Genomic DNA, 24,516 nt, shown 5'->3' with positions numbered 1-24,516 from the left:
TCAAGACCCATGAGGGAGTAGTTAGAAACTAACCTCAGCCAATTTAAAAACCTGTTATTCAAACAAGCACAGTTTTTCAGGTCAAATAGTTGTGCTTTTTCAAACAGTACTGTTTTCCATGGTTCACTGGAGAAGCTGCTCATGCAAACAGAAACCCAAGGGCAGGAATGAAAGGGCATTCCTGCCAGTCCCAGCTCAGGGTCTCTCAAGCACTGTCAGGAGCAGAGCTCAGTAACTTTCAGGAGAGTGGCCCTCCTCTACATTTCATTCCTAAAAATTTATTCTAATTAAAAAGTAATAAAGTATCTGCTTAAATACCCCATTTTTGCTCTGTTTTCCAGAGCCAAAAGCATTGCTCAGGAAGACACAGTAAAATTTAACTAAGGTTAAACCAATCTCAATTCTAGAAAAGAGACTATATAGTCATATTCACTTTTTGGTCAGAAATATGTATTTCAGAAAATTAAAAGGAGGACAAACTCCTGCAAATAAAATAAGTTAATTTTTCAACTACATATCACTGCTTGAACGCTTTCTTTTACATTTCTGCAAGAACCTCTTCACTTTAAGTTCTAATATTCTGTCCCAGCCTGTTTTTCAGGGAAGCAAAACATGATTAATTAAACAAACAAAAGACAAAATACTTTACACGGAACACCTCTTAACATTTCTCCACCATTCTTAAAAGCATAGCCTAAAAATAAACCCAAGAAAAACTAAAGTGCATAGCTCAGAAAACACAGAAAATGTTTTTACCTAACTAAAAATTCACAGGGCTTCTCTGGTGGCTCAGATGGTAATGCATCTGCCTGCAATGAAGGAGACTTGAGTTCAATCCTTGGGTTGGGAAGATCCCTGGAGAAGGAAATGGCAACCCACTCCAGTACTCTTGACTGGAAAATCCCATGGACAGAGGAGCCTGGTGAGATACAGTCCATGGGACTGCAAAGAGCCAGACACGACTCAGCAACTTAACACTTTCACTCTCAAAAACTTACAGTAGACAAAATCTCTCACCTTTCTCCTTACTCTACTGATTTATTTATTGTTAACAGCTTACTGATAGCTAAAGGAACTTTAGAGGAATCCTTACTCAAAAAGCAGAGTGCTTCTGTGATGAGTCACTAATCATAGCCTGGCTTTACTGGCTTTCTAAATGAAAACAAAACTGAATACGACATCGCAAGGTGAGACCAATCCTACTCAGCACCCAAAACAACTCCTTCTGAAGGAGCTCTAGTTATACATCTGCTGCACAGGAGATTATACAATTTTTTTTTTTTTTAAATGAGAACGAAACTAGATTTGTATGTCTTGAATCTGATAGTTTACAGGCATTCCAGGAGGCTCTGCTTCACACCAATGGTTGAGAAGCATTACATGAAACTACACTACTACTACTAACTGAGTCATCAGAAGCAGGACTTCAAGAATCATGGTCTGAAGACGGGGCAAATCCTCTTCCCAGCAAAACAAACATTTGGCTGGTGAAATTGTTTTTAAAAAAATCATTAAAAGAATACATCAAATGGAGACATTTATTCAAGACAATCTACTCAGTCTGAAAGCTGAGTCTGGAATCTGAAACTCAGTTTTCTCTCCTCCTGGTTCTCCTGTGTTCAGTGTTGTGGGGGCCTTACTCCAGGTGGGTGAGGCCAAGAAGACAATTTGCTCCCTGCATCCAGAATGTAAATCAGCTATTTTCAATATACCTGAGAAGTAAAGAAACCACATGTGAAAAAATAAAAGTATGACAACACTGTGTTCACAAATAAAGAGTATTTTAAACAGAGAAATTATCTTTAAAAAAAAAAAAATTCTGGAGTTGAAATGTACCGTAACTGGAACAAAAAGTTCACTAGAGGAACACACAGCAGATTTTAGCAGACAAGAGAACCAGTAGCTTGAAGGTAGGTCAAATGAGATGATCTAGTCTGAGGGACAGAAAGAAAAAGAATGAGGGAACATGAACAGACTCGGAGGTCTGCAGGTCCCATCAGGAGAGCAACATGCATGTAATGGGAGTCCTGGAAGGAGAGGAGAAAGAGCAGGGGAAAAAATGTGAGAAATAATAAGTAAAAATTTTCCAAATTTGATAAAAACAGCTAAGCCATGGAAAAGCAACCAGAAGGGAACTGGACTGACCACACTTTTATCTGACTAAGTAGACTTTAATACAAAACAGTTACTAGAAAAAGAGAGGAAGAATAAAATAATCATAAACAACATATGCACCTCACAGGAAGTTCCAAATACATGAAGCACAAAGAAAGAACCAGACAACTAACTGGAGACTTTAACAGTCCACATTTCATAAAGGATAGGACTAGCCCAAGATCAATGATGAAATGGAAGTGAACAACAGTAACAATCAAGTAGACCTAACATATCTACAGGACATGACACTCAACAGCAGAATAAACAGTATTCTCAAGTACACATACATGAACCATTTTCCAAGATAAACTACATGCTGGGCCATAAAATAGGCTTTACAACTGTAAAGGGATCAAAATCATGTGAAGTACATTCTATAACCACAATGGAACAAAATAGAGAGAGAGGAAAATTTAACATACAAATGTGTATGTTAAGCAAGATACTCCCGAGCAGTCAATAGGGCAAAGAAGCTATCACAAGAGAAATCAGAAAATAATTTGAAGGAATAAAAATGAAAATACAACAAAACAAAACTTATGAAATATGATTAAAGCAGTGCTTGGAGAGAAATTCACAGCTATAAATGTTATATTAAAACAATAAAGATCTCAAATCCCAATAAACTGATATTCCACCTAAAGACACCAGAAAAAGAAAACTAAATAAAAAGCAAGCAGAAGGAATGAAATAATATACCAGAGAGAAAGTTAACAAAATAGGATATAGAGCAAAACCAAAAGCTGGCTGAAACCAAATGAAACCAAAAGCTGGTTCTTCAAACAGGCCAACAAAACTGAGAAACCTTTATCTAGAGTGATCAAGGGAAAAAGAAACTCAAAGAACTGAAATCAGAAATTAATGAGGGGTGTGTGTGCTCAGTCATTCAGTCGTGTTCAGCTCTTTTTGACCCCATGGACTGTAGCTCGCCAGGCTCTTCTGTCCATGGGATTTTTCAGGCAAGAATCCTGGAGTAGGTTGCCATTTCCTCCTCCAGGAGATCTTCCCCACCCAGGAATTAAACCCGTGTCTCTTGCGTCTCCTGCATTAGCAGGCAGGTTCTTTACCACTGTGCCACCTGGGAGTCCTGAATGAGGGGACATCACCACAAAGCTTACAAAAATAAAATGGAAAAGAGAAAAATATGAACAACTGTATGCCATAAATTAGATTATTTAGGTAAAATGGAAAAATTCCGGAAAAACACAAACTCCTAAACTGATTCAAGATAAAAATTAAATATGAATATATCTACAACAAGAAACTGAACTGGAAATTTTAAAATGTGACATAAATAAAGCCCAGGCCAGATGGTTTTAATGGTGAATTCTACCATATATTTAAAGAATTCTTTACAAATTCTGCCCTAAAATTAGAAGGAAATATTCCCCAACTCATTCTATGAAGCCAGAACCACCCAGATAAAGACAGTACAAGAAAACTACAGACCAGTGTCTTTGATGATACAGACACACAAATCCACAACAAAACTAGTGAACCAAATCCAGCAACATATAACATAAAGAAAGACTATACACCATGACCAAGTGGGATTTACCCCAGGAGTAAAATGAACTGCTTATCTACAAATCAACCTTTGTTCTTCGAGCTCCCTGAGAGCAAGGGTGACAGTGTATTCATCTGCATATCCTCAGTCACACACCAATAACAAATGTATGTCATTCTCAATATGAACAGCACAGCTAATCAACCCACTCTTTTTCTTTAAATAGCTTTATTTTTGTTGTGCCAACTTTACCTGGCACTATGTATTCATTTGTTCCCTGCCATGTCTGCCATGCTCAGGGACAAGGAAACACTCTGACGGGCCTTCAACAAATATTTGTTACATTAATGACAGCAACTACAGAAATGTTAAAACATTCTAGTATCAACCCCTAAAGAGCAAGACATTACCCACCTGAGTTCTTCAGGTTTTCCTGTACTTGCTGACAGAAAAAAGAAAACATCCCATTAGTTTCCCTCCAACATGATAAACTGCTTTACCATTTTTTTTTTAACTTTTTGTCCCACAGCACAGCATGCAGGATCTTAGTTCTTCAACCAGTGACTGAACCCGTGCCCCCTGCACTGGAAGCACGGAGTCTTAACTGCTGGACCACCAAGGGAAGTGACTACAAAAGTAAACCCTAACTGCTTTGTAAGCTATTTTCCACTATATTTAAAAATCTTCATTTCACAAAAGTGTTCTAGGGTTCATGCCATTAAAGTGAGTAATGACAATTATTTCCAATTTTTAAATAAGGCAATGAAATAAGTATACATTAAGAAAAGAAAAGAATCATCTGCAAGCCTCCAGAATAAGCTGATAGCGAAAAATCATCAGTGGAGTCTATGAGGTAATTAAGGATATTAAACAAACTGAAACGGTTTCATTTATAGCTACATATTAATTTATAGGTACATCAAAACATATGACTATAAGTCAGTTTTCTGAAAAAACTGATATTGCCAATATCAGATCATGGCAATTATTTATAACTCTGACACTGGACATACTTAAAATGCAATCTGGGGACTTCCCTGGTGGTCCAGTGGCTGGGACTCCGTTCACAATGCAGGGGCCTGGGTTTGAGCCCTAGTTAGGGAACTAGATCCCACATGCTGCAACTAAGAACTCACATGCCACAACTGAAAATCACACATGCCGCAACAGGGACTGAGGACCCAAGTGCCACAACTAAGACCCAGCACTGCCAAATAAATAATTTTTAAAAATTCAACTCTGATTTGAAACAATCACAAGTTTTAGCTTACTGGTCAAAGTAAACCACTCTTTGTATTATATAATTAAAGTAACAAACAACCAGGAACATTTATGAATTTGGAAATGTCTATGTACAATGTACACTGATGATTAAATATAAAAATTAAACTTAACAGAATCTTTAGTATTATAACACAATACAAAATAATCTTTACTTAAAATTTATTCATCATATACCAATGTTTTAAAAAATACTTAAGGGAGATCTGAAAGTCAAAAAGGGAGGGAAGATGTTGTTCTACAGAAGAACTAAAAGAGTAAGAACAAAAACTGAACACAAACTTAGCACAGTGTCTGAACTGTGACTGCTGCTGCTAAGTCCCTTCAGTCGTGTCCGACTCTGTGCGACCCCATAGACGGCAGCCCACCAAGCTCCCCCGTCTCTGGGATTCTCCAGGCAAGAACACTGGAGTGGGTTGCCATTTCCTTCTCCAATGCATGAAAGTGAAAAGTGAAAGTGAAGTTGCTCACTCGTGTCCAACCCTCAGCGACCCCATGGACTCCGGCCTTCCCAGCTCCTCCATCCATGGGATTTTCCAGGCAGAAGTACTGGAGTGGGGTGCTACTGCCTTCTCCGGAACTGTGACTAGCTTCAAGCTTAACCTCAGCAACAGTATAGGCAGTTTTCCCCCTTGTATTTTTAAAAACTGATTATGCCAGAAGCAAATGCAATTATTTAAATAAGAGTACTTTAGTACTCCTGATATAACAGAGATAAGAAGACTGAGACATCTTTCCCTCCAGTCAATAATACAGCACAAGATAAACTGTCAGGACAGGGCTGCATTTCACCTTTCACTTGCAGAGTTCGTCGAGAATACCGCTTGCTTGGCCTTCTTTCAAAGGATGTTGATCTTCTTGCTTTATTGGTCTTAGTGGTCTGATACTCAGTTTTCCCACTAAAATAAAAGAGACATTTAACAGGAACAAGAGAATTTCAGGCTTACAGTAACCAGATACACAAAATGAGGTTTTCCTTAAAAGAACCCTCCTGAACTTTATCAAAATAGTCTTGATGACTCTCTTTATCACACCATTCTTTTCACTCTTCAGGCTTGTGTGAAAGATGCAACACAAGTTATATTGTTTTTTCCTAATTATGCACATCACCTAATAATATATTAAGTAAGTTTGAAATATCTGTGCTTTTATAGAACGCCTCTCTTTCCCACCCACACTCCTCAATGCAAGATGTACAATTAACTCAAGATTTTCCATTACTTTCTCTAACTGTGATATGCTTTTCGGAAGACTTTTTCAGAAATATTAAAACTATTTTAATATTTAATACTTATCTTTATTGACATTTAAATTTTTCCAAAATGCCCCCCTTTTAATGTAAGTAAAACAGAAGCTCTCTTACGTGAATTCCATGCACAGTCAACTTGCCACATTACTGATATTATCCATTCCTTCTTTAAATCATACTGAAACATGCTGAAAACTCACCAACAATAAGCTACTCTGAGTAAACCAAAACATTTCTAGCTTATGACTAAGAAACATGGAGTATGCAAGAACAATGGAATGTCAGGTTTATAGGGACCAGAAATATTATCCAGATTAATATCCCACTAGTACACCATACTCATTTTCTACATGGTATCCAGCTGCTGGATGAAGACTACTTAAAACTCCTACTAAGTGGATTTAAACTAGGGGTTAATTAATACATAAAGCAAACATTAATGTTCGTCAACAGATGAAAGGATAAGGAAGATGTGGTATTGGTACAAATACACAATAGACTATTACTCAGCCATAAAGAAGAATGAAATAATGCCATTTGTAGCAACATGGGTGGACCTGAAGGGTATTATGCTAAGTGAAATAAGTCAGAAAGAGAATGATACTCTATGACAGCACTTATACATGGAATCTAAAAAGTAAACTAGTGAACAGAACAGACTCGCAGACACAGAGAACAAACTAGTGGTTACCAGTGGGGAGAGGGAAGGGAGGTGGGCAAAAGACAGGTAGAGGATTAAGAGGTACAAACTACTTTGCATAAAATAAACAAGCTACAAGGATATAGCATACAACACAGGGACTATGGTCAGTATTTTATATAACTAAACTGTTTTTAACAGGAAAAATTCTGTTAAATTACTCCTTAAAAAAAAAGAAAACATCAAGAGGGATATGGAATCCATTACACCATTACAATATTCTCTTATCTTTTCAAGACATTACAACCAATAACAACATATACCATTTTTTCTTCTACTTTGGCCAAAGAAAAACTCTGGCAAACTGATTCATCTTTCTATGCTCTAGTTTTCACATCTGCAAATGAGGAACCGGGCTACATTTTCTGGCCTCTATGAAATTATGAAAGATACAGCAAACAGCCACAAACATTCACCTGTATCTAAACCGTGATCCTAATCGAATAAATCCTGATCGATGAGAATTCTTTTGGACAGGGCCTCGCAGGCGGAAGAAGGCATGATGCTCCACAGCACATTTCCATAAATGTTTGCATGCTTTGGGATGATCCAGTCTAAAGACAAACGTATGCTCCTGCTCCTTGCCCTGAAAAAGAAACGGATGTTAACAGAGGTAATTTTTAACTCAGATACTCCTGTCATCTGTTAATTCAGCTACAAATACAACCACAGCAATATCAAGGAACAAATACTAATAAAGCATCTGGTTTTCTCCCTGAAACTCTGATACTCTCTAGAGCTACCTACAAAGAAAGGCAGAGTTAAAATCAAGCTGTCCATTTTCTCAGCCAATATAAAATTATTCCTTCAAGTTTCCTCTAGTTACACGATCTCATTTCTCAGAGATATTAAATGAACCTTTCTCTGCCATACTTCAGGATAAATGAATGTATAATTATAATTAAAAGGTTCACAGAAGATATGGCAATATACATAACAGCCTTAAAAATGGCCACATTCCTGGTCCTAGTAACCATCCTCACAGGAATCAAATTATACTAGTTAATATCCATAGCCACTTTTCTACGAATTTCACATGAATTGTCTCAATGAGTAGATACTATCAGTAGCTCCATTTTACAGATAAGAAAACTGAGGATCAAGAAATTAAGCCCAACATCACAAAGTTAGTAAGAAAAGAAACTAGAGTTTGAACCTCACCACTGAGACACCAGCACCTACATTTGTAACAACTAAGCTATAATGTGTCTCAAGGGGAAGACTTTCACAACCAAAATTTATACCCCAAGATTTTCTTCAATCTCATTTATAAAAGTAAAAACTGGCATAAAACCCTAAATGTTCAAAACATGAGAAATGTAATCAAGTAAACAATAACATTATTTAAACAGTACACAAATAGATAAATGAATAAAAGATAAATGAACTAATGCACTACTGGTGATTCAAGTTGCAGAATGTGATACATAGGTTAAAGTGAATGAACTAGAACTACATGGCTACAGATGCTTAGGTAAAATGAGCAAGTTACCAAAAAAAAAAAAACCCCACCTTAATGTATATAATATATGTAATATACATATATATGCAGATTTCTAAAACATTCTACCATGTGTCATGATGTGGTTATATTTACAAAAGGTTAGAAAATATGAGACTGATACCCTGAAAGAATGAAGAAGAAAGGGACAAGCTTTGGCTTAGACGTTAGCTGTATAAAATATACTTTTATTAATTTATCTAGTTCTAAAAGGGATCTGAAGCAGCAATGCCAAAAATGTTAAATCAAAGTGAGTAAAATGGTTAACAGTTTCAATTATACTTCTCAGTATATTTTTTAATAATATTTTGTCATTTAAAATACTTCATAAACTTCATCCATAGTTTCTTAATAACCTTGATACAGGCAGAGATCCTTATACTTAAGACACAAAACATACACTAGTCACAAAGGAAAAAATGTATAAACTACATTCCATTCCATTACAATCTTTTTTATCCAAAAGATACTAATAAAGGAGTCAAAAGGCAAACCAAGGTGAAGCTAGTTACAACATATGTATCTCACAAAGAAGTGACACCCAGATATAAAAAGAACTTCCTTGGTGAGATGAAAAATACACAACCCAACAGAAAAATGAATGAAAAACTTAAACAGGCATTTCTTAAAAAAGAATATCCAAACATCCAACAAATGTAAGTAAGTGCTATACTGAAACTGTCATCAAGTAAAACCCTAAAATGATTCCTCAACCAGAATGGATGAAATGAGAAAAAGAACACTGAACACGAGCAAAACAAGAGCAGATTAAACTCTCACACACTCCAGGTGGGAGAGCAGTTCACTTGTGTAGACACTGGCCAACAGTCCAGCTGTTTCCATAAAAGCCAAACACACGCACATCCAGGGTTCAGGGTAGCACTCTTAACACCAGCCAAAAACTAAAAAAAAACTCAAATGTCCATTAGTAGCAGGATAGATAAATATTGGTCTATTCATGTAACTGTACACTATACAACAGTAGGAATGAGCCAACTACAGCCACCTCCTACAGCAGGGCTGAAAGCTCACAATCACAGCCCTGAAATACAGAAGGAAGACTCAAGGAGAACAGTCTCAGTGAGGGACATTTATACCAAGGTCAAAAGTCAGGTGAGTGGTTATCCTTGGTCAACTGGACCTGGAGGGGCACACAAGGGAAATTCCCTTATTCTGCTGGAATTCTATTTTCTCACCCTGGTACTGGTCATAAAAGTGTACATAAAAACTCAAGCTGTACATTTATTCTTACACTTTTCTGAATGTATGTTATATTTCAATGAAATGTATCAACAAAAACTACACAAAGAAAAAATAAAACAAAAAACAAAACATGAAAAAATGTCTTTCTCAAGACAGGGAAAAGCCTTCTGTGACATAAAACCCAGGATCCATAAAAGATGAATATATTTGCCTACTTAAAAAGTCTTAAAGTACATGACAAACCCCACAATAAGAACCATTAAAGGACAAACAACTATTAGATAAACTATTTATAATGTCAGTGACAAAGGGCAAAACCTGTAAGAAAAAGGCCAATAACCCAAAGAAAAATCGGCAAAGGAATAGACAGTTTGAAGAAGAGGAAATCAAGCAATTCAAATGTATGACAAGATGTTCAGTATCACTCACAAAACCAGAAATAAAATTTAAACCTACAATGAAATTCCATTTTTTTTTAACCTTTCAGATACAAATGCGATTAATTCCCTCCTAGAGGTAAGCCTGAACACTGAAAACTATGCAAGCTGGTAGGATCACTCTACATCCAGGACAAATGTACATAAGCATTTAATCCCACAAATCCCCCTCAAGGACATTATTCTATAGATACTTGCCAATGTATAAATTATATGTAGTTAATAGTGAATAAATGTCAATTAATGATAACTGATTAGAGTGCAGCGTACACTAGAACACTATGCAGTTTAGTTTGCTTTTATAAGAATGGAGAACAACTTTACATACTGATATAGAAAACATTCCAAGTTAGAACATAAAGTTTAAAAAGGATAAGCAGGAGAACAGTGCATAAGCGTGGCAACCTCTGCATAGAAATGATATACACATTTGCTTGTATATATGTATAAAACACCTTCAAAAATATATCTAAGAAGTTAATACTGTGTTAGATTAAATCTGAAATTTCATCAATTCTAAGATGTACAATTATGTTATGGCCCAATAAGTATCACCAATTAAACTATGACCATATTTTTTATCATATAGAACTGTATCTTATTCTTCCTGAGTGATTCCTTTAGATTTAGATACAAATATCATTTAATCACATCTGTGCTTAAATAAAAAGGAAAACATTTTGTAAATCAGATTGTCTTTAGATGTGAAACCTGACTCTTCTGAAGCATTTTCAACTCATTTGTCAATAATATAATGATCATCTGTGCCATCAAGACATTTCTTTTTTAAATGCTCGATTATTGTCTCTGATATTCCTCCAAGCTGTGTGACAGGGTAATGCTTTGCATGTATCTCAATAATACAACTGAAAACTTTCCAAAAACTTGAAATTGTTTTATCTAATTTTCAGGATCTCCTTTTTTCAGGTTCTGCTAAGTAGCCCTACTCACACTTCACTGTGCATACACATCTTTTTAACATTTGACCTGTTTGCTTTTATTTATATCTGTCTATATATTTCCAATGTTATTACTTGGCATGCAATAAAATTACTCACAATTCCGTGGTTTTTGAAAATGTACAGAGTCATGCAACCATCACCAAAATCAGGATACAGAATAGTTCTCTCAACCCCCAAATTTCTTGTGCTGTTTCTTTGCAGTCAAGCCTCCTAACACACCCAGTCCCAAAGGATCAGTGAGTGATTCCCTATTCCTGTAAGGGCTGCCTTTCCTAGACTGTCACAGAATGGAATCATATAGTCATAATCTTTTAATCAGACTACTTACCCTTAGCATAATTCATTTGAGATTCATTCATGTTGTTATGAGTTTATCAATTAGGAACTAGATTTAACTGAAAAACAGATAATCCTTAGTATAGAAGGCTTTATTAAAAAATATTACGTACATCTTTTTGATTAATCTTTTTTGATCATGAACTAAAGGCACAAGGCCATTTAGATATAATTTTTTATACACTTGAGATACACACTCATCAACAAAGGAACAAGAACAGTCTTTTATTTAATCTTTAATCTTAAAGACAGAAAACTACAGTTTGAAGATGGTGTGACATAAAGCGAGGAATTACATTATTAATTTTACTAAGTTTCTGTTCTATGACTATAGAACAGTGTGTTTCTCCTTTTAGAGAATTAAGTTACCATATAACACAGTCACTGTTAAATATGTAATACAATATAATTCCTACCTGATCATCATCTTCTACAACCACCAACGTTAGTTTATTCTTCTTAAAATCCAATCTGGTTATCTTGGGCCTATAACAATATGAGAATAACAGCCAGATTTCAAATAAATGTTCTCAAAGTTTAAAAAATTTGCTGTTACTTCAAGTGCATTGATCATCTAACTTCTGAATTGAAAGCTGGTAAAAGGGTAAACATAACCTGAAATGCTCAGTGAAAACATCTCCAATCTAAAAAATAGTTAAGATAACATAAAAAAATTTAAAAAGCAATACCTTTGGCAAAACTTATGCTGCATATATTTAAGACATTAAAAATGTTAAGGAAAAAATGAAATGAAGAAATATATATATATATATATCATATATAGTCACAAGTTCCTATGGTAGAAGAAATTTTCCAAGGCTAATAATGTTATAGCAGCACAGGAACTGGACACAAGAAAAAAGATAAAAGATTTCTAAAAGGCATTAAAAAAACCCAGATTACTGATTTTCAACTCTTTTCTATAGCCACTTTATGGTCAAAGACATCTGTAATTTAAAAAAAAAAAAAAAAAATTTAAACCTCACTTTATGGCCTACTTTCCAACTTCATCTCCCACAAATCCTAAGCAATCCACTGAACTTATCTCTGTGCTTCTATGAACTGTGAGTGTGAAAACAACATGACTCTCATCAATTTTTAAATATATCTTACATAAAATAGAATTGCACAATAGATCTTATTTACAAGACCTGTACTAAAACAAGGAATAAAGAAATGTAATAGGAGAATCTGGCACTTAGGTGTAACAAATTCTTACACAATGCCGAGTAAGTGGCAGGTGCTCTCGTGTTTTATGTGGTGTATTAATTCAACAGATTTTTATGAGGTAGTACACAAGATGCTCTCCTTATCTCTCGACCTGGAGTTTCTCGGGCCATAAGAATGTTCCATCTGCCCCAGGGCAGGCTAGAAAGGTCAGAGAGTTAACACATAAAGAACTAGGGAGATACACAGCCCATCAAGGGACAATTATAAATAGGTGTTACATTCAAATCTCCCAAGGAATCTCTAGGCGATGCAAAAACAAATGAAATACTATCTTCAACTTTTTAAGGTAAAATAATTTTACATCTAAAAGTCCATTCTCAGCCCAATTATCAAGAAAGCATAAGAGAAGACTAAATAATTTTAAGGCATCCAAGGATTCAAATAATTTACCTCTAATAGTCTTTTCTTAAGCATCACCTAAGGATATATATCAGAAAAACAAAAGCAAAGAAAGGAAAATGTGGAAGACAACATAGATTCATAACTGAGAAAACAGGAAAAAGAAGTCCCAAGACAGAGAGCAGCTTGGAAGAGTCAACAATTTCAACTGGAAAACAGCCATCTCAGGAAACCCTGGAGAATTTGAAATAATTTAAGATGCTGGGAAAGACTGAAGACGGGAGGAGAAGGGGACAACAGAAGATAAGATGGTTGGATGGCATCACGGACTCAATGGACATGAGTCTGAGTGAACTCTGGGAGTTGGTGATGGACAGGGAGGCCTGGAGTGCTGCAGTCCATGGGGTCGCAAATAGTCGGACACGACTGAGCGACTGGACTGAACTGGAGAAGACAAAGGCAGGTCACTTAAAGGGATGTGTGGGATGACTAAAGGCTAAGGCTCTAGGATAACAAAGGAAACATACTCCCAGTTGAGTTCAAGGATTTCAGAGCTGATCAAGAAAAAGACAGGAGCAAAGACAACAGTATCACATGATGAGCTCTACTGAGAAGTATCCTTTCACACTGCAGACCTTCCCAAGAAGGCAGCCCAGGCCCCCATGCAGGATAAAAGAGGGTAAGGAAACCCTGAGGAAGGAGGCGGACCACGGAGGGGGCTTCTGTGTCTACCAGGAGAGGCCTCTGAGCCACAGAGCTCCAAAGGGCAGTAGAAGTGTGGGGGCTCTTACAGATACAGGATTTGCTTATCTATAGCCAGCTAACAGATGTGAAGTGCAGTTTGCAATGAGACATGCAAACCACGCAGGCTCTGAAAGGCTAAAACTATTACTTGCTAGCCTATATTTAAAGCAACTGGGTATTTAAGAATTTGAGTTTGGCACTGGCAGACTTCAAGTGAAGGGTCCTGACGTGCTATGAAGGAGGAAACAACAGAGGAACAGATGAACCAGTACATTATACAAGAGCCCTCTTCAGCCCCTGCATATAACCCCAGTTTACTACTAAGCTTCACACCAGTTCCACAAAGACATTATAATATAAACACTATTTTCTGATTTTCAGCTTTTAGAAACAATCAAACAAAACCTGAAGAACTTAATCATGGTATGAAATCCAAGTAATATCTACCCTTGATGTAAAAGTAATATGCAAATATAATTGAAACATATGGATGACAGAAGTTGGGACTCAGAAAGAGAAGCATAGCTCCAAAGAAGGATAAAAGCATTAGCATTTCCTTCCTATACAGTGAGGGGTGGGATTTCCTGGTAGTTCAGCTGGCGAAGAATCTGCCTGCAATGCAGGAGACCCAGGTTTGATTCCTGGGTCAGGAAGCTCTCCTGGAGAAAGGATAGGCTACCCACTCCAGTATTCTTGGGCTTCCCTGGTGGCTCAGGCGGTAAAGAATCGGTGGCAGAGCCGGGTTCAATCCCTGGCTTGGGAAGATCCCCTGGAGGAGGGCAAGGCAACCCACTCCAGTGTTCTTGCCTGGACAGAGGAGCCCAGTGGGCTACAGTCCATGGGGCTACATCCCCGTGGACAGAGAAGCGTGGCAAGCTACAGTCCATGGGGTCGCAAAGAGTCAGACATGACTAAGTGACTAAGCACAGCACAGCATACAGTGAGGAGCAGGGAGTAAAAGGACTGTGGAACAAGAAACACAAACAGCCACATAACCACATGACAGGGAGAGTGTCCATGTGAACAGTTAACACACAGAACTAGACAATATTTATGTTAAGTACGTATTTTGGCATATGTTGAAACTAACAGAAAATGCAATTAAGAGTTTTAAACACTGGCTTGGAGAAGCAGGATTATAGATAAATAGGAGGATAACAGGAGAGAGTTGCAATTCACTTACAAGCTTGTCAGAACTATGTCCAAATTCTATTTTATGTTCTAACTTCATATAAGTGTTTTTATTCATTTAAAAAAACCAAACAACAGTAATTATCTTTGACATTAACTCTGCTTACCAAAAAAATAAGCCAATTTTGGTCTCTCCTTCAAAAACAAGGACTCCTGTTGGGGTCAGTCCCAAGCTGTAGTCATTCCCATCTCTGGCCTAATTTCAGGGGAGCAATATGTGTTAGCTTTATCTGTATAAAGCAGGGTTCACATTTTCAAAGGACTGTTTTTCTTTTCATACTGAATTATATTAATTACATACAGGCTAATATTAATGTGGAAGGTGCTTTCAACAATTAAAACATCCAAAATAACATTCTTAGGAAAACTCATGCAGATTTAGTTCATTGAGATACTATAGTTTTAATGTATGTGTTCACTGGAAGACATACAGGTAGTGATACTGCCACACGGAAGAAAGTTTTCCAGAGTCTTCCCAAATCTAGTCACAGATTTTGAAAAAAAAAACTGCATTTCTGGGAAAACTGAGCTTTTAAAACTAGAAATAACTCATCACTCTGTAAGTTATACTAGACTAGAGCTTATCAATGCAGAAGAGCATGGCAACCCACTCCAGTATTCTTGCTTGGAGAATCCTATGGACAGAGGATCCCTCAAGCTAAAAGTCAATAGGGTCACAAAGAGTCAGACGTGACTGAATCGACTTAGTATGTACGCAGGCACAGCTTGCCTCATCAAAATCATCAGCTTGCATCAAAGTCCCCTCAAGCTACAAATCTTCAACTTTACATTCTAAATTATTTTCATTTTTACAGAGCCTACTCAAGCTTACATGATAAAAGATGATATGAATATGAAGTGAAAGAATAAAAAGTGATTCAAAAACTTAAAAAAAGAAAACAACAGTGACAACTTAAAACCACAGACACCTTTTTGGAAATTTTGGCTGTCTTCTTTCTTATAACAAGTTTTTGTGTGAGACTCTCATCATTCAGTATTTACTCTCAATCTTCATAACCACACATCCAAACTACCCAGTAGAGCCCCTGCAAATTACACACTCTCCTTCATACTAAGAGATTCCATAGTTACCTTGAGTCTTGAAGGAATAACTTTCTTAAAAAGCATCACATCACAGTGCTTACCTTAACCACATGCATATCAACCCCATACATTTCTAACCACTTGGCTTTATTCAGATAATTGGTTTCAGCTTGTGCTGGGGTCTGACCTCTGAAATGTAAAAAATAATAAATTTTAAGATGATTATAAATATACAATGAATTCTATGCTAAGTAAGAGAAACAGAAGAAAACAAATGTGAAATCACTGTTGTGGTGATGTTAAAGTACCTGTATTCTTTCCATTTCTCAAATATAGCGAGCTCCATCTCTTCTGTCTGAATAGGCACAAACCGGAACTCAGACACAAGTTCAGGACTGTGCTCAGCAAGGTCGTAGTCACCAAGTTCAGCTACAAATGTTAAGTTTCACAAGGTTATGTTTTCTTAATAAGTTTACTTCCTGCTGAATCCTTCTTCAATACCCACTTATTAATAGAAGATTAGACTTTCTTAAACTACAAGGCATTCATAACACCCAGACCATTACCAAAAATAAATCCAGCTTAGACTTGTGACTTATCTGTCTATATGCACAAATCATATAATTGTGGCTAGTAGTATATTTTCAATTAAATGTCTTACTCCTAATTGAGTCATACTGTACAATGCTTAGCTTCTGACAATCTTTTAGCCTTACACAGAGAAATAGCTTTTGACTGTATATTGACTGTATTTTGACTGTATATTTTGTACAAACAAAAATATTCAGCAATCCTTTTAAAAAAACAATTAGCTAGCATCTACTAAGAAGCTATTATGCACAGAACATGACATTAAACATCACTGTAAGATATAATTGCTGTCCCCCTGGAATTTTAAATTATTAATCCCAAAGAAATAAAAAAGAAAAGTTACTGGATAGTGCACACACATTTATGTGTCCATCTGCGGTTACCTCTGTACTGGGTTTGGGAATGGAGGGAAAATGATGATTCTCATTTTCTGTTCTTTAGAACGTTTTCCTTTAATAATATTTTACTTAAATTAAAACACTTTCATTTTGATAAAGAATTCGGCCATGGAGAGAAAAAGTACGAGTCCTACTTTGAGATAATCCTAAAAATGGTAATAACTTACATTTTACTAAGCATCTAATCTACTTTACACAATAGTCATATTGCAGACATACTTCACATGTAACTTCACAACAACCTTGGAAAATATTCTCACTTCCACTTCACTTGAAGAAACTGCTCTTCTGTCTGGAACATAAGTTTGTTTTTTCTTTTTTTAACTTTTTGTTTTATATTGGGAGTATAGCCAATTAACAATGTTGTGCTAGTTTCTGGTAGACAGCAGAGTGACTCAGCCATACACATACATGTATCCATTCTCCCCTAAACGCCCCTCCTCTCCAGGCTGTCACATAACACTGAGCAGAGGTCCCTGTGCTGTTCAGTAGACCCTTGTTGGTTTTTCATTTTAAATATAGCAGTGTGTACATATGGATCCCAAACTCCCTAACTATCCCTTCCTCCCATTCTTTCCCCACTAACAACCATAAGTAGAACCCAAGTTCTTTAAAAGCCCCAAACTAAATCTGCTACATAATGTTGTTCAGGATATATATACTAAAATTGTGAAGAAAAACTGAACTTGAGTGTGTGATAAAACTGATAAAGATTATTCTGAAAAAACAGAAAATCATAAATGAGGGCTTCTATGGTGGGCCTTAAAGACTCCACACTTGCACTGCAGGGGGCACAGGTTCAATCCTTGGTTGGGAAAGTTCCACATGCCACAAGGTGTGGGCAAAAAAAAAAGTCATAAACAAGAAGCAAGGAGCTCATTTTATGAAGAGGGAGTAATGCTTCAGTTAATTTACTCTTAAGGACCTTAATAAATCAGTAGGATTTAGTAAACTTTTAGACACAGGACAATGAGACGCATAAGACACAGGATGAAGTTTCGAGGAATCACAAAAACAACTGCACCACGCCCACTCTGCAGCCATAGTGTCAGATGAGGATGAGCAGCTCTACTCTGAGGCCCTGAGGGCTACCCATATTTGTGCCAATAAGTACATGATGAAAAGCTGTGGCAAAGATGGTTTTCACATCTGAGTGGGGCTCCATCCCTTGCACCATGCTGTCCTACACTGGAGCTGATAAGCTCCAGACAGGGATGCAGGGCACCTTCGTGCCCAGGGCACAGAGGCTAGGGTCCACATTGGCTAAGTCATAATGTCAAGCTGCAGAACAAGGGGCTTGTGATTGAGGCCCTATTGAGAGGCAAGCTCAAGTTTCCTGGCTTCTAAAAGATCCACCTCTCCAAGAAGGGGGGATTTACTAAGTTTAATATGGACGAATTCAAAAACACAGCTCATCCCAGATGGCTGTGTGTCAAATACATCCCTAATTGTGGCTCCCTGGACGAATGATGGGCCCTGAACTCATGAGAGCCCTGGCGCTGTCCCCTCCTTACCTGTGCCCACCAGTAAATCCTACTTTCCTATCCCCCCACCAAAAAAAAAAATGGTAACCATGGATAAAAGAGAAAGTAAGAAAGATTTTATTTAAGGAAAAAATATAAGTAGGGTTAAGAGATAATATAACAGAGCTATATGCATGAATCAGACAGTAAATATTTAGTGATCATTACTTTAAATAAGGGCTTTGTTAAACACACAAAAATGCACAAGGACCATTTTCAAGAAGTATAAATTTTGGCTGTCATGAAACTTACAAAATGAGACACAGAATGAAAGAGCAATAAGTGGTGGAACACAGATATTGAAAATGACAGCTTTTCTATAGATCCAAGAGTTTCAGAATTCTCACATAGCAATTAGTAGAACATTAAAAATGCGCTTTCAAGAAGAGATGCGTGCAATTATGCACTGTGATCATTACACAGATCAATGCACAGTGTGATCATTACACGTTCTAAAGGTACAGCACTTCCAAACTAGTATCCATTCAACATTCCAGAAGATGAAAAAACAAGTTTCAGTCTGTAGACAGACTACATTTTACATTAGCAGCAAATTTCTGAAGTCCAGAAATTTCCTTCAGTCACCAATTACTCTATCAACAGAAAAACACGATTTCCAAAATAGAAGTACAATATCAGCAGATTAGGTTTATCATAAAACATGAAAGTATAGTCTATTACCCATACAACGGAAAATAAATACTACTGATTTAGAGAGATTGGGGATAATACAGAATAACCCCCAAAAAGCATAAAATTATTGTCTTAATTATTAAATATTATTTTTATTTTAATATATATAGATAGTCCAGCCAAAATGTTTCTTTCCATTTTATGAACAAAGACAAATTATTATTTTCCTAAAATGTCAATTTTTTCAGAAGAAAATGCCTAAGTTTAACAAATATTTGATCAGTGTAACAAGGTACAAAAGGGTAAGTTTTTCATTAATCTCACTGACTGGAAAACACTTTTTAAAAAATTCTTAAAATAACCATCAGGAACTTTTAAATACATGCTAAGTATTTCTTTTCATGGACTTGTTCTTTAGAATAAGACAAAAGAAAGCAAGCCAGGTGGCTACAGCAACAATTTACTCATACATCCCTGCATTCTTTATAAAAAGAAAAAATTTGCTGAGGGTCGAATCATAACATGTATTGAATTATCAAGTAGCCTGTAAATTCTGCTTGAAAATACTATTAGACAGAAAGGTAGCAAATAAAGTTAAAGGGAAGGAAAAGAAGGCAATGCTCTGAAACAAGGGAATCAGAGCTGGATACTAATGCAAGATTACAGAAACACAGGTGTTTCTCTTCTGGCATGTCACTATGAATCTTCTGAGAGGCTTCAAACACACACAAAGAAGAATTACCCTTCACTCTTAACAGCGAACATAAGAACTGCTTACCTTGCAAGTTATAAGCTGCCAATTGAACCGCTGTATCAAAGGGACACTCTAATCTGAGACCAAAACATAAATGTGTTAAATAAGCCAATGTCACAACCTCTGTTTTATGATAAATGGAAATAAGACATACTTTATGTTAACTGCTTTTTTTTCATATTTAACTATAAACTTATTTTTTCAACTACTCAAGAAAACATGGTTTACCTTAAACTAATACTCACTTTCCACTGAGAATATCTTGTTTTAACTGAAGAACAAATAAATACCTAAGAAAAACAAAAGGCACAAATTTAACTAAACAGAATAATCTACCGTGAAAAATAATCCTGCCCTTCTAATTTGAGAAAAAACATTCTTAATTACAAAACTTTACCCACAATAAAGTCTATAAAGGAAAAAGAATATGAAACAAGGGGCATTCAGCGTCAGAAGGATGCACTGGAGTTCAGGACACTCTCAAAAGACCAAGGTTTAAAGCAAATTCTGAGAATGAGCTCTGTGATCTGACAACACAGCCACCTCGTATGTAAAGGGATACAGCTACATACACACAAATGACAGCTACACTCTTATCCATCAGGAGAATATTCAAGAGGAAACCCTTCTAAAGGGATTCAGCAATTCAATTTTTTACTTAATAAAAGTAGTACATGTGCATGAGTTATAGAAATGCAATACAGACTCAATGGATAAATACTAAGGAGGCAAGACAAAATAAAAATCAGTTTCTGTAACTTATTTAAAGTTATTTAAGACCATTCAAGAGAAATCAGGATTAAATATTTTCATTACTCAATGGTATGTCAAAAAAGAAAGTCAGGAGCCAACCTGAAATAACTCTCAGGGGTGGCCAAAAATAGATAATTTTGAATATCAATAAACATAAAAACGTAATATATTAAAACACAACTGCCCTGTTTAAAATTCATGAATTGATAGTGATACTTCAGAACTCGATAGTTAGTTAGTTTTGCAGGATGTTAGAGAACCAACTGTTTATTTTGAAAATTGGTAAATAAAGGAAAACATCCTACACTTAAAAAGCACTGTCTCAAAATGAAATTCCCTTGTCAGGTATCCTGTTACCAGGACAAAGTATCCATTTCATAAACTGTAAAACTGAAGGAATTATTGAGGTAATCTTCCAACATCTTTGGCTAGTCTAACTGAAACTTGACTCTTGTATGTAATTCTAGATAGTGGTCTTACCGGGTCAGCTCTTCACGAAGGTTATTTGGTTCTGAGGAATAAAACTTAACTCGAAGATGCAGACAATAGGGTGAACCAACTGCCATTAAAAGAAAAGGGAGGGCGTTAATTTTTTCAATACAGGTATTTAAATAGTAAGGATTTTCAGTCAGTAAACTTGTCAAACATCTACTGAAGTGGACAAAAGAGAACAGATTATTGCAGCAATAATTCAGGTTACACTGTAGGCTTAAGCCTAACACAATCAGTAGACTTTTTAAATGTCCCAACCACCATGTAGCACTATCACATCATCTGTGCTCCCAAGAACAGACAGCTCCAGAAGACTTACAAAAGTTGGCCAAATATGTCAAATAAAAAAGTCTTGACTGTGTATGCTAACAGCCCTACAAAGCTGCTGAGCTGTATTTCTTGAGAGCAAAAAGAACACCTGTTGTTAACTGCACCTGGCAAATTCACTCACATCCTTTCCAATTCACTTCACCATTTCACTAACCTCTATATTATCAGAGATCCCAATATTTTGTAAAAAAGTTGAGGTGCCCTAAAATCTGGTACTACAAAAAACATGACGGACTATGGACTGGACACTGGTATTCTCCCCTATCACTAGGAATAATACTGACATTTTATGGGAATAACTTCTTTTCATTAGTCTTAACAAAAAAAAATAAAGTTACAGCCTTAAAGTCTCAAAATACTTTCTAAAGCAGGGCAGATAGCAAACAGAAAAATTCCAGTGTAAGTAACTACTAAACAAAAGTTAAGCATCTCATGGGAACTCAATCTCATTTCCAAACTACAAGCCTTTGTTCTAGAAACAAACTACAAACAAACAAACTACATGCATCTAATTACCATCAACCCTCTATAATTTAAGGGGTGGGTCGATATATCGGATTGAAATTATTTTTAGAAAAATGGAGATGCTAAGAAACTCATCAGAAACATTATTTATGTCCCGACTATGAGAAACCAGTTTCTAATATGCAATTATATATAATTCAGTTTCCAACTTTTTTCAAAATTTTTTTCATCACTTACTTTTTACTTGCTTTTTGATGCTTTTTGTACCATCCAACCAATGCTGAAAACAAAAACAAAAAGTTAGCTGTTAAGCAGAGAGAAAATTTAACATTTTAATTACTAAAAGTTAATTTTCATCATGCTTTTGCTGAAGGAAATATTTCACAAGAGAAAAAGAGAAGTGAGACTAAAAACTGGAGTGCGGGTGAATGCTAATCTACCCAGAACACAGAAACATAGGACACATATGAACAAAAGAAAGACCTACAACCAGATACATGACTTCTTAAAAACATTTCATCTGCTACTAAAACATGCTATTTTAAATTTTGCCCTTAGTTTTTCTCACTGTTGCCAAAAAAGAGGACCCTTTCAAAACTGGTAAAATTAGAAGTATGTATCATCATATTCTAATTCTTAGTTCAATTTTGTAATAAAACTATGAGATTTATTAACAGATCATAACCCCAAGTTAGGTGAAATAACAATTTCACTAAGTAGTAGCCTTTGAAAGAGCTTACACTATAAAATTAGATCTTTTTCACAACCAAGACTCTATTAAATAAGCAGCCCTTGCTCCTTTGCTTTACCAAAAAAAAAAAGTAACAGTCTTGATTTCCGTAACCTTTTCACTCTGAAACACACAAAACACAAACAGATCTAAGAAGCAATTCCAGAGACTTGCACTGATAAACCATTCCTAGCCCACTTCCTACAATTAATGCCTTTATACTAAGTCCTAACAGGGACAGGGGAGAAGACAATGGCACCCCACTCCAGTACTCTTGCCTGGAAAATCCCAAGGATGGAGGAGCCTGGTAGGCTGCAGTCTATGGGGTCGCTAAGAATCGGACACGACTGAGAGACTTCACTTTCACTTTTTCACTTTCATGCATTGGAGAAGGAAATGGCAACCCACTCCAGTGTTCTTGCCTGGAGAATGCCAGGGGCAGGAGAGCCTGGTGGGCTGCCGTCTATGGGGTCACACAGAGTCAGACACGACTGAAGTGACTTAGCAGCAGCAACAGGGACAGGATATACTCATCCCAATAAGATACACATGACTGTGTTCTCTTCAGCATGCTTACAGTTGCAAGCACCCTAAACCAAAGGAGTGCTCTTGTGCTACAGTTCACAGAGCTAAGGAATCCAGTCTCAGAACTCCAGACAGGCCAAGCATGGGCAAACAAGACTTCATTGTTAACAGACTTGTAACTATTTGCTTCTCTTGCCAATTATTTGCCTGGCCTCTTCTCCCCCTTCTCTGCCAAGATCCAAAAGTGAAATTCACAGAACCGCTAGTGTGCCAGCAAAGTACCTCTGCATGTCAACACAAGATGGTCAGTAAACATTTCGAGAGACAGTTAAATATGGTGCAATATCTTCTCTGGATTCAAGTGTGCAAGCTACTTAGTCAACCATCTCTCATCTTTTGATAAATTCAGGTGGACATCCACTTTTAGGAATATTTTAATCTAGCAAATGTTCAATTTTGTACATCCTTCCATTATAATGCTTGGCCAGCAGTAGGCAGAATACAATTTGATCTATCAGCTGAGAAGAGTTCAACTAAGACAGTGAAAAGCTCACCCATCATGGCTAAGTGCAGGAACCTAATATTCAAATACTCTAGATTTAAATTGTGCAAAATACCTACTACAGCCTAAGAGCAATCACATACTGGGTATGAGATCAATTTTACTTACATGCCCTATATTGTTTTCTCCCCACAACCAGGAATCTGGGAGTTGCCTATCTTCAGGTTCCGTCTATTATACTGCAATGAATTTGTGAGTGAGTGGCTGGTCAACTGGGCATGCCATGCAGCCACAGTGACGGAGATGCTCGTACACATAATGAGCACAAACGAGCACACACCTTCTGGGAGGCAATCTGATTACGCCTTAAAAATAACTATGTGGCTGGATGGACCTAGAGACTGTTATACGGAATGACGTTAAGTCAGAGACAGAGAAAGAGAAATGTCATATGACATCCCTCATATGTGGAACCTAAACAGAAAAGATACAAATGAACTTACAAAACACAGACTTAGAGACCTAACTGGTGATGTGAGGAAGAGAGCAAGGATGGGGAGAAGGGATAGTTAGGGAGTCTGGGATAGACATGTAAATACAACTATATTCAAAATGGATAACCAACAGGGACCTACTGTATAGCACATGGAACTCTGCTCAATGTTATGTGGCAGCCTGGATGGGTGAGGAGTTAGGGTGAGAATGGATACATGTATATGAATGGTTCACCTGAAAACATTACAACATTGTTATTGACTATACCCCAGTGCAAATTAAAAAGTTAAAAAAAAAAAAACTGTGACTTTGACTCAGCAATTCTGCATCTAATAATCATTATTGATGGTTTAACTCACAAGGAATTATAATCAAAGAAAAGTAGGACAATCTGTATATTCAACAATAATGAACTGGTGAAATCAAGTACTTCAACATGTAGAA

The 24,516-nt window shown here is 36.5% G+C and overlaps 1 protein-coding gene across 4 annotated transcripts in view; it reads right to left on the bottom strand.

Annotated features, from left to right (window-relative positions):
* Nucleotides 1–24,516, bottom strand: part of EPB41L5 (erythrocyte membrane protein band 4.1 like 5) — a 166,386-nt gene that overhangs the window by 89,787 nt on the left and 52,083 nt on the right. For all 4 annotated transcript variants that reach the window (XM_061439882.1, XM_061439885.1, XM_061439887.1 and 1 more), the window contains 11 exons: nucleotides 22,058–22,100; nucleotides 21,014–21,092; nucleotides 20,026–20,070; nucleotides 19,805–19,857; nucleotides 16,190–16,310; nucleotides 15,983–16,070; nucleotides 14,945–15,033; nucleotides 11,750–11,819; nucleotides 7,311–7,480; nucleotides 5,738–5,844; nucleotides 4,079–4,106 (listed from right to left, as the gene is read on the bottom strand). In XM_061439882.1, coding sequence (XP_061295866.1) covers nucleotides 4,079–4,106; nucleotides 5,738–5,844; nucleotides 7,311–7,480; nucleotides 11,750–11,819; nucleotides 14,945–15,033; nucleotides 15,983–16,070; nucleotides 16,190–16,310; nucleotides 19,805–19,857; nucleotides 20,026–20,070; nucleotides 21,014–21,092; nucleotides 22,058–22,100 — 893 coding nt within the window. The remainder of the gene's footprint in view (nucleotides 1–4,078; nucleotides 4,107–5,737; nucleotides 5,845–7,310; nucleotides 7,481–11,749; nucleotides 11,820–14,944; nucleotides 15,034–15,982; nucleotides 16,071–16,189; nucleotides 16,311–19,804; nucleotides 19,858–20,025; nucleotides 20,071–21,013; nucleotides 21,093–22,057; nucleotides 22,101–24,516) is intronic.

Source organism: Bos javanicus, chromosome 2, assembly GCF_032452875.1.
Source record: "Bos javanicus breed banteng chromosome 2, ARS-OSU_banteng_1.0, whole genome shotgun sequence".
Classification (NCBI taxonomy): Eukaryota; Metazoa; Chordata; class Mammalia; order Artiodactyla; family Bovidae; genus Bos; species Bos javanicus.
This window is presented reverse-complemented; position numbering and strand designations above follow the sequence as displayed.